We start from the raw sequence: 18443 nt of genomic DNA, 5'->3' as shown, positions 1-18443 counted from the left end.
TGTGTGAGAGAGAAAAATCCAGGTGAACCGTGCCCAGCCACAAGTTCTGTCCCTGGACTGGCTGAGTAGAGGTGAAATTCCCAAAGTCCCTGGCTTAGCTCAGTGGAGATGGCTGCAGGACCGAGTTGGAGGTGTTCACATGCCAGCTGGTGGAGGACAAGTGGAAAGGAATGACCACTTGTAGAACTCTCTGTCACATGTCACAGCAAGCCAATATGGAAGTACGTTTCCAGGTGGCTCCCAGGAACACAGCTGGGTACCGCGGGAGGATTCCTTCAGGCTGAGCACATGACACCCTAGGGGCTTGGGTTTCAGTCTGCAAGGCCCTGAGGAGCTTCTTGGTGCCTAAGAGCCTGTCACTATCCTGATGAGCCGGACAGATTCAGGTTACCCCTGGCCTAAGTAACCCACTGGAGGTCACTTGAGCTAGTAAGCAGCACACTGAGATAGGGGCCAGTGGCCTTGCTGAGTGGCACCGGGAGGTGGTGCTGTAGGCCGCTATACCTTATCAAATAGGGCGATGTAGAGCGAGAACCCAAAACGGTCCCTGAGGGAGATCTTGTCAGCCAGGGCATTGCACAACTCCTTGGCTGTGGTCGCCGAGTCCGTCAGCAGGGTCTTGGTAGTCCCATCCATGAATGTCACAGGCAACATGATGGGCTTCTTGGACTTGGTGGCCTTGAGGTGACCAAGGATTTATGGGGTCACTTCAGACCAGCCTACTTTCTGTACCCTGGCTCCATGCTCTCTGTGGGGCCAAAGCTCCCCTTGAGCCCTAGGCCCCAAGCATCCCACTAGGACACTGCCTATCCCTGTCACAGGTGGCTGGAGGCCCTGCTACACAGCTCTCCCAGATGGGTCCCATTAGGTCCCCTGTGCCAGTGCCCTGGGCTGAGAGGTCAGGCACTGCCACATGCAGGGCCTTCTGCACTCACTTCACACAACCATCGTAAGACCCTGCAGGATGGTCTCATCATCCCCATGCTGCTGCTGAACCACTGTGATGCAGAGGGCATCCCCTGCATCCAAGGCCCTTTGGCATTGGCTAACAGATGGCACTCAATGATCCTTGGGGGGCTGTCCTGCACCCAGGGGCCCAGATTACAGAATTTGAGGTAGGCACTTGAGGAACCACTGTATCCCAAAGCAGGGAGCATGGGGGGGGGGCACCAGAGTGTAGTGAGTGTGCAAAAACTGCATGAGGTCACCTGCAACTCCAGCCAGCTGGGTGGCTGTGTCCGCGTCCCGTTGACAAAGGTCCTCCTCAGACGCTCCTCACAGTATGGGGCATAGCCAGGGGGTCCCCCGTGGATGAAGTTCCGCAGGTACTACATACAGCCGGCCCAATGAGGCCCCACCCCAGCAGCCCTGGGCCTCCCCCACCCGGACCATTGCAGCACACTCAGGACCTGCTCACAGAGGCAGGACTGACCACATCCCTCCTCTCCAGCCATGGTTCTCACTGCACTTGGACCAAGTCCATGGACTATGCCTTGGCCACAAAATCACATAGTCCAGCCCCAGCTGTTCTCTGCCAGGTCTCCTGCCTCGCCCTGCACATGCCGTCACTCCCTCTGCCCAGTGTAACTGTTCTCTTCTGGGACCCAGTCTAGACTCTACCACCTCTTCCACCCTTACAGCCCCAACCAGCATCCAGGCCTGACACCGAGTTGAACTGAGGTGACTGCCCTAAGACATGTGCATGGGGCCCAGGACATAACCTGTCAGACTCAGCCTAAGTATAACAGCGATGAGGGAGGACAGAGCCAAGTGGTGGCTACCTGGGCAGAGGGACTCAGGGGCCTAGGGTTGGGTGAGAGACCCTGCTGAGCTTTTTCTCCACTCTCTCCCCCAATACCAGGACAGGGCCAGCCCCCTCTGCCCCAGGCACCTCTCTTACCTTGACAAACTTCTCAGAGGGAGCAAAACAGCCTACACAGAGAGACACGAGGATCCAGCCGCGGGCATAACTGCTCTTGGATGGGTTGTGGGTGAGCTGCTTGCTGATCTGGCAGTAGATCTCATCCCTGTGCAGGAGGGATCACCTCAGAGGAGCAGCTGGCCCCCTTCCCAACAGCAGGTCGGCCATTCTGTCCAGCTTGCCCAAGACCATTCAGGAGGAGCCAGAGGGGGCCAGGTGGGGAGGCTGAGCCCAGAGCTCTGGGCAGCCACCAAAGGGGCACTGTTTTAGGGACAGGATCATCAAGCATGAAGCACCTTCCTGGCTCCAGTCCAGAGGCCACAGCCAGGGCCCCCGTCTGGAGAACCACTCTGGGCACAGCGGCCACACTGGTGAGAAGCACAGGCCCAGCTCTGCCTCACTGGTGACCCACTGAGTGTCCTGGATGGATGGCTTCGCTTCTCCAACCCCAGCCCATAGTCAGGGGAGCTCCTACCAATGCCAACTGGTACAGCAGAAAAAAGCCAGGGCATGTCTCTGGGGCCAGATGAGCAGGGACTGCGCCTATTTCTGTAACGCGTGAATACTGAAGTAGTGAGATTAAAACAAGGAGAGTAATTTTTTTGTTTTCATTTGAAAATAATCCTTATGTGATTTCTGTATAAAAAGATGAGCTGAGGCTTATAAAGCACCTAGCATAGGGCCTAGCACAGTGAGCCTCTAGTAAAGGGCAGCTGCTGTGATCACTGCTGTGGTGACATTTCTTCCATCCCCTGAGGTGGGAACTCAAAGAGGGCAGCCTGCCTGCTCAGGGACAAGGGCAGACACACGGTGATGCAATGACCACCAGGGGGCGCTCCTGCTCGTCTTCCTTCTCCAAGGGCAGGGCCTGCCTAGCAGAAGGGATTATCTTGATTCAGTGGCTCCTGTATTTTGAGAATTCATGGGCCAAGAGACTTTTACATAAATTCTAGAAGTTGTCAACTTTTTATGATAACAAAAACATCACGCGTGTGCATACACACACCCTGTCCACTACCCCAATCATTTCATAAAACAACAGCCATTTTAAACAGCTAAGGAGGGACTGGGGATTTAGCTCAGTGGTTTCCCCACTGCTGTGTAAGCGCAAGGACCCGAGTTCGATCCCCGGTACCAAAAAAAAAAATAGCTAAGGAGTAGGAAGGGTAAAATTAGAGCAGAAAGAACAACCTTTGAAGTACGTGTGGCTCTAGTTCCCAGATCGTTAGAGGTCAGTGAAAACCTATCCCCTTCCACTTGAGTCTCCAACCTGACCCACTCTCTTTACTGAGGCTGGGAGGAGAGAGGGATTAGCATTTGAGGTGAGCATTATTATTATTTCCCTTTACAGCCTAGGAACCACAGGCTTGGAGGATAAAAGAATTTGATGAAGGTCACAGAACTAGCCAGCAGCACAGTCAAACACAGACCTCTGGGCTTCATCTATTGCTAAGGTGATGGAGCCACATCCACCCAGCAAAAGGCCTCCAGGCCCTGTCGGGGAGGGTGGGGTACCCCCCCCCCGCCACCCTGCCGTGTGGCAGTGCTGCCCCCTAGAGCACTGACCGCAGCGCTGGCCGCAAGATGCCGTTGCCAATGATGAAGTGCAGCTTCTCCAGGTTGGAGGTGGGGCGGTCCTCCAGCATGCTATTGCCCTGCACTGTGGACTCCCCGTCGTGCAGCCTCTTGGTCACCTGGTCCAAGGGGACAGGATTGACCAGGGCTGGTAAAGTTCAAGAGTACAGGGTCCCTTGAGGACTCTGCCACTGTCACCGCCCCACCCCACAGAGCAAGAACAAGCCCATGGCTGTGAAGCATGGGCTTGGGGCCACCATATTCTGAGACACAGCTCATCTGCAGCCTGCCTGATCCCCTGCACCCCAGCCCCCACCCCAGGGAGGCCTTTCCGGCCAGGATCGCCCTACCCATCAGATTCTAAGCAAGACCTCATCTCTCCAGGGCAGGCCCCTCCTACATCTCCGGCACCAGAGTACACCCTGGCTCCAACCTCCCACTCATCAAGGGCCCAGACCTGGTTCTTTGAAGATGAATGTCCCCTCTCTGGTCCCACACAGCTACAGCAGCAGCCCTGTGCTATGCCCAGATGTGGTGAGGGGTGAGAGGCAGGGGTGTGATGCAGGTAGGACAATCCGGGAAGGTCTTCGAAGCTCAGTTGCCATCCAGCACCCTCCTCCCAAGGCCCCAGGAATGGGTGTTTCCTTGCCTAGGTCCCTTCATACCCAGTACAGAGCTAAGATTCAAATCTGACCCTATGTGGCTGCAAGACAGGATTTGTGACCCAGGAGAGGACAGGACAAGGTGGAGGCAATGCAGGAGCCCCTGACCCTGAAGTAGGGGGTCAAAAAGAGGCTTCCCAGAGAAGGGAACCCCCAGGCGGAGAAGGAGGAGGAATTTCAGGTGTGTGCAAACAAGGGGGTGTGGAAGAGGTGGCCATGAACGCCACGGCCTGTGTTGATCCCACTCGGACCCCAGCAGCACAGCTGGGCCTGGAGCACTGGGCGGGGACGGTGCTCAGAAGAAGGTGAGGGAGCTGAGTGAGGGGTTCAAAGCCGCCAGTGGTCCTGATGCTCCATGAGCACTGTTACCACAGGAAAGTTCCCATGTCTGAAAGGACCAAAAGCCATGGGTGCAAGCCCTGGCAGGAGGTGCCTTCCCTCCCACCATATGCCACCAGACCCTTGCCAGCTCTGGAAGCCCCTCTGCTCCAGACTCCAACCTCATTCACCACTTTTTGCATACACTCCTACCATCCAAGCACCTGCCATTGTCCTGCCCTTGGGGACAGGCAGCGTGGCCCCCTCCTGCGGGTCCCAGATCAGCCCTGCCACAGCCTGGCCCCCTGAGGCACCACCCCCAAAGCTGCCAGGTGCTGGGTGTGCACCCACCTCCTCTGTGAGCTTAGACTTCTTCTTCAGGGTCAAGTGCACCAGCTTGTGCCTCACACTGCTCTTCTTTTGCCCTTCAGGGAGCTGGGCCTGCAGGACCAACAGAGTTCAGAGGCAAGTGACTGCAGAGAGCAGGGACAAAATAGCTTGACAGTGGGACTGTGCCCGGGGACCATCCCACCTCCATGCTAATGTTTATGGGACACCTCACACTGCCACCCCCACCCGCCAACAGGCAGATGAGAAAACTGAGACTCAGAAAAGTACAGTGACCTTCCCAGGGTCTCCTGGTGAGTCACTACCGGAGCTGGCTCTGATGACAAAGCCTGTCTGCTCTGCTATGCAGCCCCTCATTTATGGTCAGCACTTTTTAGTTTGCAAAACTTTTATACATTTGTTCCCAGGAGTAGAGAGAGGAGGGCAGGCTGGGGCTGAACACTGAGACAGAGATAAATCATAGGATGCTTCTTCTGCCAAGGACCCCAAGGTTGAGCACCCCAGGCAACCGTCCTCACTGTCCTGGGAAGGCCACTGGCTGGGGTACCCTGGCCTCACCTCGCCCTCGCCCTGCAGGGCCTGTAGCTCCCTCTTGTAAGTCTTCTTGCCCAGGGTCTCATAAATCTTGGTCATCACAGGGATCTTCTCACTGCCATCACTCATGGCTGTGTGGTACTTGGGCTCCGGGAGGTCCCCCATGAACCGGAGGATGGTGATCCAGACTGCCAGGGCTGCCTAGGAGCAGAGCACATGTGCCAGAAAGCCAGGTTTGAAGACATGCTCAAACTGTGGACACAACCTGGGGTGTGTGGAGACAGCTGGAGAAATACCAGCTTGGGTCCAGCCCTAGGAGCCAGGGCTCACTGCCCTGGAAGCACCCACAGTCCCAGCCCTGGCCCTGATCAGTGACCCAGCGCAGGCAGGCCTCACCAGCTGGTCGCCCTCGTCATCGTGGTACAACAGCGGCTGCTTGAGGGGCCGCCTCGTGTAGGAGTGCGTTGTTGTGCCCTGGAAGTAGGTGGCAGCAAACTTGGCGAATTTGTATTCAGAGAGGTCCTCCTCATCCTCGTCGGGCAGGGGCAGGGCTGCATCCAGGTCCTCTTCCACCATCTCCCTCCGCCCTTGCTCCAGGTCCTGATGGACACAAAGGAGCTCCCTGCCGTGTGGGCCTGGCATCCAGGTGGGAGGGCCTGGGGCAGACTCAGGGCTGGGCTGCTATTCCCCAGGCTGTCCCTGCAGAGCCAGCTCTTCCTCCAGTGACTGCCCCACGGTCACATGGCAGGTACCTGCAGTTCCCAATTCAGGTCCTCATTACTGCTCTCGGCTCAGAGGGCCCAGGTGGGCTTTAATGCAAAGGGACACCAGAGGGGGGAAGGCCATCACACCGGGTGCAGAGGAGCCTCTGGGGCCTGAGCCCAGCCTGGTACCTCAAAGCCGCTAGGTGCCTGGCCCTCCTGGCCTGGCAGGCCACCCGAAGTCCCCAGGAAGCCAAACATCTTGTCCACCATGTCCGAGTGGTTGATGGGCTGGTGGCGGGCCCGCTCCATTCGCTCCAGCAGCTCCTTCTTCTGCCGAGCCTCCTCCTTCTCCTTCAGCTCCCGCTCTGCATCCTCACGAGCCAGCTGGGCCAGGCGCTCCTGAAGTTGGAGTGACACAGAGGAGATGGAGTAGGCACTAGTGCTGCAACTGTAGGAAACAAACTCTCCTTGGGAAGCCTGAGAGCCCAGCAGCAGCCCTAGCCCCCACTTCTACCAGGGCCTCCTGAGCACAGAGAGGGAGGGACTGGGCCTCCACATTCCCCTGCTGGCCGAGCTGAGCTCTGGCCTCAGTGTCCAAGGCAGGCAGGTGCCCAGCACTGCTGAGCCACTGGAGAGCCCTGGACACTGGCTGTCCTTGAGGCTCAGCCGGGAGCAGCTCCCCCACAGTACCCACACCAGCCCTGTAATCCCACGGCCATGGGCTGGGGCTCTGGACAAGCACTGCCCACGAGAAATATACCATGAGCAGTGCAAGTGATAGTCACATTTTAAAAAGTAAAAGGAAGCTGGGGATTTAGCTCAGTGGTTCCACCGCCTGCCTCGCAAGATCAAGGACCCGAGTTCGATCCCTGGTACCAAAAAAAAAAAAGTAAAAGGAAATAAGTAAAATTACTTTTAATAATATTATTTAACACTTCTCTCCCAAATATCATCCTAACATGTAATCAATACTATGAAAATAATACTGCGGCATTATACATCCTTTCTGCTCACTAAATCTTCAGAGGCTAGGTTGTATTTTACTCTTGTAGCACCGTGCCACTGGGATGAGCTACACTTCATGTGTCAGTAGCACTACGGCTGGTGGCCCCCATATTACGCCACATGGCCTTTGGTGCTACCCCTGAATCAGGTTTTTTATCTCCAGCATGGCAGGCCTTGCAGGGGTGCAGGCCCTCTTGCTCTCGAGCCCCATCCCTCTATCCTTTCACCTGGTTCAGATCCAGCTCCGAGAGACAGCTCAGCAGATGAGCACTGATGGGCCTGGAAAGTGAGGAGGGTTGTAGGGACAGGTGCCAAGTGGCTGGAGATTGAGGAGAGCTGAAGAGCCAGTGAGTGACCCTGGAGGTGCTCCCGTGTCCGAAGCTCACCTGATGTTTGCGCTCCGCCTCCTCCTTGGCCTTCTTGGCACTCATTTCTTTCCGGAGCTTCTCCTCCTCTGCCAGCCGCATCTTCTCTGCCTCAAGGCGCCGCAAATACTGAGGAAAGAAAGCCAGGTGGGCATCAGATGTAGCATCTGTCACAGTACTTCCTGTCACCTCTACCCCCCCTGAGTTCTGGACCTGTGAATGACTTTGTCAAGTACTTTAGCAGATGTGGAAACAGGCAGCTGAGATGTTCTCCAGATCACACATGGGTGGGGACACTAGGGACCCCAAAGCCAGACAAGATTTGCCTTGGCCTCTTGAAGACACATGGGATGCTGGGGCCCTCGTCCTGCCTGTGGTCGGGAAGGTGGAAGGGGGGATCTGGTCCCAGTCTTATGTACTTCTCAGGGCAGGACAGTCACAGGTCGCCCGCAGGCCTTGGCTGCACACAGCTCTGAGGACAGAGGCCCTCACCTCACCCTTGAGGCGCCGGTGTAGCCTTCGGGCAATCATGCCACGGGCATAGGCCTGCACGGTGAGCACAGCCCAGAGGCGGTGGCGGAAGGCCTTTCGCACCAGGTAGGCTCGGCATCGGGCCTGGAACTCAATGATGTGTCGGCGGGCCAGGCGGTACTGCTGGTGCAGCTTCCGGGAGTGATGCAGGGCCTGCAGCCGCAGGAAGCCCAGGCGCATCTGCAAGGACATGGCCCATGCTCAGAACAGTGCCCCAGCCTGGATGGCCCCTGCCACAAGAGCCTCCACTGCATCGGCCTCTGCTGGCAGACTGGCACCCCCAAGGCAAGGCTTAGTCTTTGCTTAAAGGAGGTGATGGCTCCAATACTTCAAGCTGCCTTCCATCAGGGGGGGAAGTTTTCTAAAGGGTGGCCAAGACTCTCCCTGAGATGGGTCCCTAAGTGACCCCAGCCTGGACCAGGCGCTATAACCAAACAGTCCACTTCCTGTCTACCTCTCACCCCAAGTCTAGGCTCCCCCTAGGGGCCACCCATGACCTAGCCACTTCTGGCTGCTTTGAGGTCTCCAATAACCAGTGTATTCACAACTCATGAAAACATTCCAGAAGAAAAGCAGTGAACATTGTTGACCAGTTGGAAAGAGCCACTAGATCTGGACTTTGGCTGGAGGGAAGCTAGGGGCCGGCTGGGGCGTGCTGCCTCAGTGCAGCTAAGTCCTGTTGCCATGGCAACGAGGCCTGGTTCAAAGGCCTGACCTGCGAGGAGCAGCTGGTGGGGAGGCTCACCAGCTCATAGCTCCTTCTACAGTTGCGGCCCCGCCAGTGCCTCTGGATCAGTGTGGCTGCATTCTTCAGCTTCAGGAAGTTGGACCTGAAATGGTAGCAGAGATTGGGTAAATCTCAGAGCGGAGAGCTGGGGCTTGGAGGCAGCCAGGGTCCAGGTGTCTTGGAATTTTAGGAAAGCACAGTAAGCCTCAGCTCTGTGACATCTCAGCTGTATGACCTTGTGCCTTAGCATTCTCCTCTGGAAAAGGGGTAGCTTAACACCTGCCATTCCTAATGCACAGGCTTGTCACATAAGCCCATTGAGGTACTTGTTGAATGAGTAAATGTCTAAACAAATTAATAAATGAAATAATATAAAACAGAGCTTTGAACCATCAAACTCCATTATTTTAAGGATGAGGAAGCTAAGACTTGAGGTTGGGATAACAGGCTGTGTCTCTGACTCTGAGGACGCCTGTTTATCTGCCAATACACAGCAGGCTGCTTCTCCACATTAACAGCCATCTCCAGCCCAATGGATGACAGAGATTCCCCACACTAGACAGCAGGCGCCTGCTAAGAGGTAGAGAAAATAAAGGAGGCGTGAACTGTGGACACCATGAGCGCATGCCATGCATGGTGCTTATTTCTGGGTGTGCATGGTTATTCCTGGTGTTCATGTCAGGAAGTAGTAGTTGCACACATGTGCGTGCACATGGGCCAAGGTGGCGGGAGCTAGTCAGGGCACATACCTGTCTTTGAACCCCCGGATGACCTTCTGGAGGAGGATGACCCTGTCGGTGATGGCCTTGTCCCGCTCCACCTCCAGCAGCATGTCATGGTGGTCCTGGAAGGTAGAGTTCCCAATGATGCCTCCTGGAGGGCACCAGCTTGGACCCGGGTGGGCACTCAATTGCCTCACTCAGAGCCCAGGTCCCAGTGGGGCCCCACTGGCTCCTAGGTCTGCTCAGGCCCCCACGGAGTAGCCTCTGACATCACTATAGGTTGTGGCTGTTTCCCAGGGCCCCTGATGGGACCAAAGGAGCAGAGGAGCCTCATTTCACTGGATGGGATGAGAGGACTCAACATTCCATCCCATTGCCATCTCTGCCCAGCCCTGCAGTGCTAGATAACCCAGGATCCCTGGCTAGGCCACTGTCCTTTCTCCCCAGAATCTTGAGAACAGCCTCCTCCTCAGCGATCTCCTGGCCCTATCATTTCCCCTCTGGTCCTCCCTTACATTGAGCCCAATTGACCCTCCTAAACACAACCCTGATGGTGACCCAGGCCTGGCTGATACCTTCAGCCCTCTCTCTTTCTCACCCCTCACTCCAGCTGGACGACTTCCTTGATCCATTCAGTAGACACTCATGGCATGGCCCTGTGTGCCAGCACCGAGCTAGATGCCAGAGTGGTGTCTCAGTGGCCCAGGCAGACAGGCCTCTGCCTTTAGGCAGGTGAGAGTCTCACAGGGGAGCCACATCGATAAAGCCATCAGACAGACAAGGAATAGTGGCGAAGAGCTACTAGCCCTGGATTTCATCATGACCAATGAATGAATGAGACATGGACCCCTTTATTCTCAAAACACCACCACATCTGAAGAGCCCAGAAAAATAAGGATGAGGACACTTCTCTGAGTTCTCTGGTGTTAGATGCCGCCATGCTTCCCTCCCGCTCTCCTCTGCTGACACTAGGGCTGGGCATGAGACCATCGCAGGCTGGAAGCCCTGCTCTCTGCTTCCCAGCTGCCTGACTTTGGGCCATGTACTCCTCCTCTCTGGGCCTATGAAATGGCCAGAATACTTCCTAATCCACAGAGTTGTTGGAATAACTGACATTATAGAAGGATTGAATGGCATAGAGAATGTGCTTTCCAGCCTGCAGTTACAGGTTGCATAGCTGGGGGTATTGGCACATTTATTCAGTGAGGAGACGAGGGCTCGGGAGGTACAGGACTGACTCACAGCTTTTCGGCTTCGAAGGAGTAAGACCAGTTAGTCCCCAAACTCCCCAGCTGTGGTCTGGGTCCTCCCACTCCTCTGACAGCCATCCTAGCCACCGGCCCCACCCGCACACCAGCCAGGAGCCCTGCCCTACCACCCAGGACAGCCTGAAATCTAGCACAGAAGAAATGGAAATGGAGAAGCCCACACAGTCCCCACTGCAGCTGCCCTGGCACGGCCCACTCCCAGCAAGTTCTCCAAGACCATGACTCCCGGGCCTGGCTTCCTGCCCCTCCTCCACCACCCAGGCAGCTGTGAACGCCAGGGCTTGAGCTGCTGCACTCAGGGTGCCTGCGACAGAGCCACAGATGGGTGGCAACTGCTGACCACAGCCCTCGGAAGCCTGCCCGGCAGGAAACCACAGGAAGGGACCTCAGATACACTCTAGACCACCTCAAGCTCATCTCATTTTATTGATAGGAGAAGAAGGCAGAAACGGTCAGTGACTTGGCCAAAGTCCCTGTGCTGACAAACAGGGTTAGGATTTGAATCCAGGCCTCCTGCTATTCGGCTAACAGATAAGGCCTCTGACCTTTAGCTTCTAACCTGGGTCAGGGCTGTGACTGGGGAGGGCCTTACCCAGCCAGGCACAACCTCTCAGTCCCCGCCCTTAATGGAAGTCACAGTCCCAGAGCAGACCTGGACAGAGGCCCTTACTCACCTTCAGAAAGATCTTGGTTTTGCCGATCTGCCAGTCATCATGGGTGCCCAGCACAGCCTCAGCAATACGCTGGCATGTCCCCTGAAGGTCACCCTGGAGAAGGGTACAAGGGAATGGGCAGCTTTGCCAGCAGGAAGGCCTCTCAGTGTCCTTGCCACAGGTCTGCCCCTGACTGGCTGTGTGACCCCAGCCAGGTCCCACCTTCTCTGCACCTCCACTTTCTCCCTATCAGTCTGATGACAACCACCATGGTGTTAGAAGCCCTGTGACGACGTGTCCCACTGCCCGGCCCCCACTCTTCCCAGCAGTCCTTGCGGTGGCTGAGCAGATGTCATGCTCAACTCACTATCCCAGTGTGAGACCTGGACCCTTGCCATGCCAGAGCTGGGACCTTCCCCTCCCACGATCTGTGCCCCAGGCCCCCAGACCTGTTTGTAGGCCGGCTTCACACCGGGCAGCAGCACTCGGTACCGCTCCACGAACTCCACGAAGCTGTAGCGGATCGGGTAGCCAGCGCGGCGGATCCGGATGGTCTCCATCATGCCCGAGTAGCGCAGCTGGCGCACACACAAGTGCCGGTCAAATAGCTGCCAAGCACACAGCCAGAGGCATCAAGGTGGGCGGGGGTAATTTGCATAATCCTGGGAGCGCCACCCATGTGGCAGCCATCATGGATTTGTAGTTATTCAGACCACATTCTAGGGTTTTGCCCTGAGAAGCTGAGGAAAGTGTGTTGGTCAGATCTGTGGCCCCTCTGGTTTGCCAATGAACCTGATCCAACAATGCTTTCAATGAGAGGCACATTTTTCTAATTCACATGAAGTTGTTTTCATTTGTTTCTGTGGTGCTGGGGATTGAATAAAGGGCCTTGGTACTGAGCTACATCCCCAGCTCTTTTTAATTTTTTTTTTTTTTTAGTCAGGGTCGCCTTATGTTACTTAGTTGCCTAGGCTGAGCTCAAATTTTCAGTCTTCCTGCCTCAGCTTCTGGGCATGCTGGGATTACAAAGTTGTGTGTTTGTTGTGATGGTTGCAGGGCAGAGCAGCCTGGGGTTCAGGGTGGGGGTGATGAGAGAAAGCAGAAAGCAGGCACTGGGCTGCAGCTAGACTCAGAGGCAGGGAGGGAGGCTGGGCCTCATCCCTGGATGACAGGAGCCAGGGAAGGTTTGGGGCAGGGAGAGACAGGGTTGGATTTGCATTTGATAACATTGTCACTGCAGCAGAAGGGACAGTGGGTGGCAAGGGGGAGCATAGGAGGGAACCACTGATGAGACTGCTGCCAAGGTCTAGGCCACAGATGCCAAGTTCTGAGCTGAGAGAAGGGCATCTCAAGGCCAGGGAACTGGTACCCAACTGGCCTCAGCCTTTCTGGGCTCCCAGCTCTGAGCTTGAGAGAACCCTCTGCCTCTCAGACCTGAGTCCTAAAGGGCCTCGCCCTTGCTGGGAAATGATTTCCTGTTGGGGACAGTGCGTGCGGATGGTTGGTTTCCGCAGCCTCTTTCCTCTCCCTCAGGGCCACTTTCCCCGCCTTCCTTTCCTCCTGCCCCAGACCCCATGGCCCAGCTTCCCCTCAGCCTACCCCCAGGCCTCTGGGTAAACAACACCTCTCAGAACCTAGCTTTGGAAGGAGAGGGTTTCTGGGGTCTGGGCTTGATTCCCCTGAGTCCCAATCCTGCCTCTCCAAGCTGGGACATGGGCTCTTCCTCAGAGGCTGTTTGCAAAAGCCAAATGAGGCTGTGCCAAGCACACAAAAAGAGCCCAACAAATGTTATTTTTAAGAGTCAAAAATGAGAAGGGTCCCAGTTGAGGAGGCAGGCGGCTTCCAGGAGGAGTGGGTGGCAGGAGGGGGCCTTCAAAGGAGGGGCAGCAGCATGAGCCACTTGGGCATCCACCGAGAACCTACTAGGGGCCAGGCAGTCTGCATGCACCATTGTGTGGAACGTGCCCAGGAGGTGGGTATAATGGGTCCCATTCCCAACCACAGGGAAACTGAGGCTCACGAGGAGTAAGTGACTTTTCTGCATTTGCCCAGCTTGGAGGTAGCAGAGCCAGGATTTAAACCTGCTCTCTCCAGCATACCTGCACTTTCAGCAAATGTGGGTACCCCTTTTATATGCCCTCAAGTGCCCACCATTCTCCCAAACAGGATAAAATCCTGCATCACTCACCTACCCTCATCCCACCCTGACCCGTCCCCATGCCCTCTCACCCCTGCTTGGCCATGGCCACTCACCATGGGCTTCTTGAACTCATTGGGCTTAATGCAGCGCACGAAGAAGGGCTGGCAGGCACCCAGCGTGCGCATCAGCAGCTCTAGCGACCGCTTGAACTGGCTGCTGAGTGTGGGCGAGCGCTTCCTGGTCTCGGCGCCCTGGGGGGATGGACAGACTGCGATGGGAGGGGCTTCGCCTGGCCCTCCCACCCTCCACAGCCGCCCTGAAAGAAGGGAGGGAAGCTGGAAGGGAGGTCAGCTGGGTCAGGCCGGAGGAAGACAGCTGTGTAATCAGGGTTTCCTCGTGACCCCCTTCCCCTGCTCTGAGCTAGAGCTTGGACCCCAGATGCCCTCTTGCCAGGGAGTCTACCAGGACCTCCCAGGTGTCCCTAGGTCCTTCCCGCTCTGGTATACTGCAGCACTCCTGGCAAGCCCCTCTCAGTCTCACAGGTCACTTGAGGACACTGGGGTCACCTCAGAGACAGGAGTTATGCAAAGCTGAGTTCACACCCTGGCCCACTGCTTCCTAGCTGTGTAGCCTTGAGCAGATCATCAAATGGTGCTGAGCTTCAGTCACCAAAGTAGAAAATAATGTCATGTCTCCACCAGACAGGGCAGAGAAGAGGGTCAGAGGTCAGGGTGTGTTTCAATAAACAGCAGCTTGGGATGGTCACTGGCCTCTAGGAACTGTGGGGAGGGGGAAGGAAAGAGAGGGGGTGGGCAGATAGCCTGTGACCTCACTACTTGGATTAGCCTGGCGGCAGCAGGCTAAGAAGTAACCAGAGCACCCCTAGATAATCCTCTTAAGCTCCTCCTGGACGATCAGTCAGCCACCCCCCTGCACCTCTCTGCCCTGTTAGGGTTCTCTTCCACAATATTTTGAAATTCAGGGGAGAGGGCCCAAGAACAAATAGGATGGGAAACTTCAGCTGACAGAAACTGAATGTAGAACCTGCGTTCTAGTCCACACATTTTCTTGCCTCTGATTTCCTGGCAATTTTCATTAGGGTGAGAATTTATTAGTGAATTTGATCATTACTGTAAGATTTTATATTTTTTTACCGCTGTAAGTTCACTTATATCCTGTAGCATCAAAAGTCAGGGGTACAGCTGTAGATGTGTGAGGTATTTGGGGACAAAGGAGTTTAGCCCATGCTAAATTTAGACAGTGTGCCCCAGACTAGTGAAATCCACCAAGAAAGAGCAAATATTCACAATTCTGAAATATGAGTGTTTTCTGTTTTAGTTTTATTTGGAAAAGGCCCCTGGGTTGTCAGTGAATCAATCCAGTAGCAGCACTGGTGACCTTCCTCCTGCAGGAGGGGCTGTCTGGGTTGGATTATACCCAGCCTTTGTTAGAGCCCTGCGGGGAGTACACAGGCAACACAGAGCGCGTACACACACACACACACACACACACACACACACATGCACACACACACACATTGTTCTTTGGTTTCAGTTAAGCTGGAAATACTGCTTTGTGTCTGTCTCCTCTGCCAGGCCTGGCTGTGAGCCCCTTGAGGACAGGCTGGTCAGCCTGTTTACTGCTGTGACACCAGGGCTGATACATGTACCAATCCACACTTCGTTCAACTGATGTGTCCTGAAACTGGTTCCTAGTGTTGTCCCTGGACTCACAGAAACTTCTCACTTCCCAACCGTTCAGGCCCCAAACTGAGGAACCACCCTCCATGCCTCTAGTTACATCCAGTGTGTCAGCAGATCCTACCCAGCTCCACCCTCAAACCCTCCAGAATCCGACTCCCAACTCAAAGTTCTCCAGTGACTCCCAGTTCACTCCAAGGAAAGCAAAGACCTTGTGAGGACACACAGTCCCCCAAGACCTCTGCTCTCCAGCACCTACTCACCCCCTTCCAGCTACTCCAGCTCCTGGCCCTGCCTAGGTCACACGAGGCAGGCTCAGTGTAAAGAACACCTCAGGGCTTTTGCATGTGGCATCCCCTATCCTGCAAAGCCCATCCTCCAGATGCACAGGGCTGGTGCCCCTGGCTCCTGCCGCCTTCTCAGGGGGCCCTCCCTGACCCCTACACAGAGTCGCAGGGCCTACTACCTCATTCCTGCCTCCCTGCTTTTTCTCTATACCACTTACACCATCCAGCATGTTTTACTTATTTATTGGCTTACTAACGGCTCCCTCCTTCTGCTCAAATATTTCTCATGAGGACAGGGAATTTTTTTTTTCTATTTTGTTACCTACTGAGTCACCAGGGCCTAGAAGAGTGTCAGACATATAATGGGCACTCAATAAATACTTGTAGATTGAATGAGTGAATTAGTGAATGAATGAATGAATACATGAATGGGATCTATGATGCTGTGGGGTATGCCCACACATCCTTTGTCATTTGGGTTTCTGATTTAGTTTTATTTCTTTGAGGAAAAGGCCAATCTTCCTGGTATTTATTATTTTCTGGGAGAATCTGCAGATGTTTGGGAATGGGGTAAAGATTGATCCAATGTTAAATGGCTCCATAGAGGGGAACTAAGGGAAGACACCTGAGTTGGTGTCTGACAAGGGGCAGACAAGTGACAGGCAGAAATCCATCTGTATAAGGAGTAGGCAGATGTGTCCTGTGGACAGAGGGCCCAGGACACATGACTGGGGTCAGACATTAATCACTGCCATAGAGAGCTGCCCTCTTCTGGGCTCCCTAGTTCCTTCATCAGGGATGGCTGGGTGGGTAGGCGGTGGCCCTGGGAACCCTAGGGAGGTGAATGCAGCAGCCAGAGGATGAAAACTTTTGGTTTGGGGACCTGTACAGATGGGCACTGAGGTGACAGGAAGGGCCATGAGCTTTCATCCTGACAAGAGCAGTGACAACAGCACAGCCATTGAATAAACTATGACTCAATGTTTCACAGTTAACCAAGCTGGTGGCCATCCTCTTGTAGAAGAGTAATCATATTTCCAGCACTTGCAAAGCAGTTTTATTTCCTGGTTGTGACACTTACAGATTTGGCAGAGGATGACACAAAGACTTGGAAAACCTCACTTCGGTCCTCACTTGTATGTCACAAGGCCTTGCACTGAGCTGAGACAGACAGAGCTTCGTTCTGATTCTTGTATCACAAGCTGTGTGACTATGAGCAAGCCCTTTTGCCTCCCTGTACCCCAGGCTCCTTAGCTGTAAAGTTAGGGTGCCGCTATAATTACCCACAGGGTTGAGTGAGGTGTTTGAGGTGGTAATGTGCTTAGCTCAGAAGAGGTGCCCAGGAAAAGTGACTGGTACCAAGTCTGTCACTATCCTAACTCTCTGCCCTCAGGAGTAGGGCTATTCTGGACAGCTCGAGCTCCTGTGCCTGGACCTCCACATGGGTCCTCGGAAGATGGGGGCTCCCCTCGGGGAGGAGGGAACCTCAGAACAGAAGCACATGGAGAGGCTCTGGGTGCTTCTGGGAGCTTTGGAGAGATAGAGGAGAGAGAGAGGCAGGGTAGGAGAATAGGAGGTTCATCCAGAGTATAAAACCAAAACCAAACTAGAGGAATGACAGTGGCAGAGTGATAGGGTGGGGAGAACAAGAGGAAAAGAGTGGGTGAGAGCCCACAGCCACACTTGTCTCTCTCCAGAGTGACCCCAAACATGTGGGCTTTGGACCAGAACCTTCCCAGGTGCTGGAGCTTCAAATGTCTGGGAGCCCTCTCCCTGGGCTCATGTGCACCCCATTACCTGGCTGTGAGGGGGCTGGGGTTGGGGAGGAAAGAGTGATCCTTGTGCCAAGGAGAACAGCCACTGTCCAGACAAGCTCCCTAGCCCTGGCATGCCGGGGCCCTGCTCTGCTGCTGGGGTGCTGTAAAATGCTCCAGAGCTCTGTGAGGGGCTGGCAGCAGGGGGAAGAGGGGCTCAGCATCAGGCCAATTGTAGGGGATGTCAGCATTGGACAGAGAGGAAACCGAGGTGGAGAAAGGGAGGCAGCGTCGTGCTCTTGCTAAGGGCATGGGGCACCTTTAGGACCTGAAGCACTTGGGAGCCATGACCTGAAAGCAGCGGTTGGAATGCCCAAGCAGTGGTGGCTCCTGGTCCCAGCATGGTGTGATTGGGGTGAATCACATCCCTTCTCTGATCTCAGTCCCTCATCTGCAAAATGCAGGAAAGACTGCATGTGCCTCCTCTTCACAGAGGACCTGACCAAGTCACCAAGGGTGGTGGGAGGAGCAAGAGACTCAGGGGAGTGGGGCAAAGGGGTTAAGAGACCCGGATTCAATTCCCAGCTCTGCCCATGGTTCACAGCGCACCTGAGCAAGTCTTGCCCCTCTCAGGATTCAGTTTCTCTCTTTCAGAAACAGAGATACCTGTATCACACACAACAGCAACAGCAAAAATCCAAAACCAAAAATCACAACAAAAACCACTTCACCAAAAAAAACAAAAACAAAAAAATCCAAAAAAACCACACTCCAAAAAAGTAGCAAAAGCCCAGCCCTTTACCCATGGGGCCCAGGCCTCTCCCACTAGGCCCCAGGCTGGGCCTTTTACCTTTGCAGAAGCCGCGGCCTGGCGGAGACTGCCGGATGAATAACCACAGAGAAACTACAAGGGGAACCACAGGCAGGTAAGACGGGGAGGCAAGGGCTGAGGATGAGAGGGTCAGAAAGTGGGGAAATCTATCCTGGAGAGAGGCAGATCTTGGATGAAAACTGGGGTCCTGGCAACTCTGCGACCGAGGCGGGGGCAGCCCTGAGGTAGCTTAGGCACCAGCATAGTGCCTGAGGGATGGGGGCTCTGCCCTCCCCAAAACCTTCTCATGGCACCTCCAGGGAGCCATGGGGCAGGAAGAAAATATGACATAAAAAGGCAGGCTAGGTAAGTGGGTCAGCGGTATGCACCTGCTGAGCATGTGTGAGGCCCTGGGTTT

General features: G+C 55.0%; 1 protein-coding gene across 4 annotated transcripts in view; it reads right to left on the bottom strand.

Annotated features, from left to right (window-relative positions):
* The window catches only part of Myo7a (myosin VIIA), a 78501-nt gene that overhangs the window by 19433 nt on the left and 40625 nt on the right, over positions 1-18443 (bottom strand). For 3 of the 4 annotated variants that reach the window (XM_087211997.1, XM_013067417.3, XM_087211998.1), the window contains exons 16-30: positions 13587-13724; positions 11783-11941; positions 11355-11447; positions 9440-9534; positions 8709-8793; positions 7925-8143; positions 7454-7561; positions 6252-6461; positions 5755-5958; positions 5383-5559; positions 4828-4917; positions 3488-3615; positions 1901-2027; positions 1209-1328; positions 505-678 (exon numbers count right to left, since the gene is read on the bottom strand). In XM_087211997.1, coding sequence (XP_087068123.1) covers positions 505-678; positions 1209-1328; positions 1901-2027; positions 3488-3615; positions 4828-4917; positions 5383-5559; positions 5755-5958; positions 6252-6461; positions 7454-7561; positions 7925-8143; positions 8709-8793; positions 9440-9534; positions 11355-11447; positions 11783-11941; positions 13587-13724 — 2127 coding nt within the window. The remainder of the gene's footprint in view (positions 1-504; positions 679-1208; positions 1329-1900; positions 2028-3487; positions 3616-4827; positions 4918-5382; positions 5560-5754; positions 5959-6251; positions 6462-7453; positions 7562-7924; positions 8144-8708; positions 8794-9439; positions 9535-11354; positions 11448-11782; positions 11942-13586; positions 13725-18443) is intronic. The other variant, XM_087212000.1, reaches the window with a different exon arrangement.

Source organism: Heterocephalus glaber, unplaced genomic scaffold (genome assembly GCF_053883595.1).
Source record: "Heterocephalus glaber isolate CG9 unplaced genomic scaffold, H.glaber_assembly_v1.0 deba00001428, whole genome shotgun sequence".
NCBI lineage: Eukaryota > Metazoa > Chordata > Mammalia > Rodentia > Bathyergidae > Heterocephalus > Heterocephalus glaber.
The sequence above is the reverse complement of the archived record's forward strand: the minus strand, read 5'-3'. Positions and strand labels throughout refer to the sequence as shown.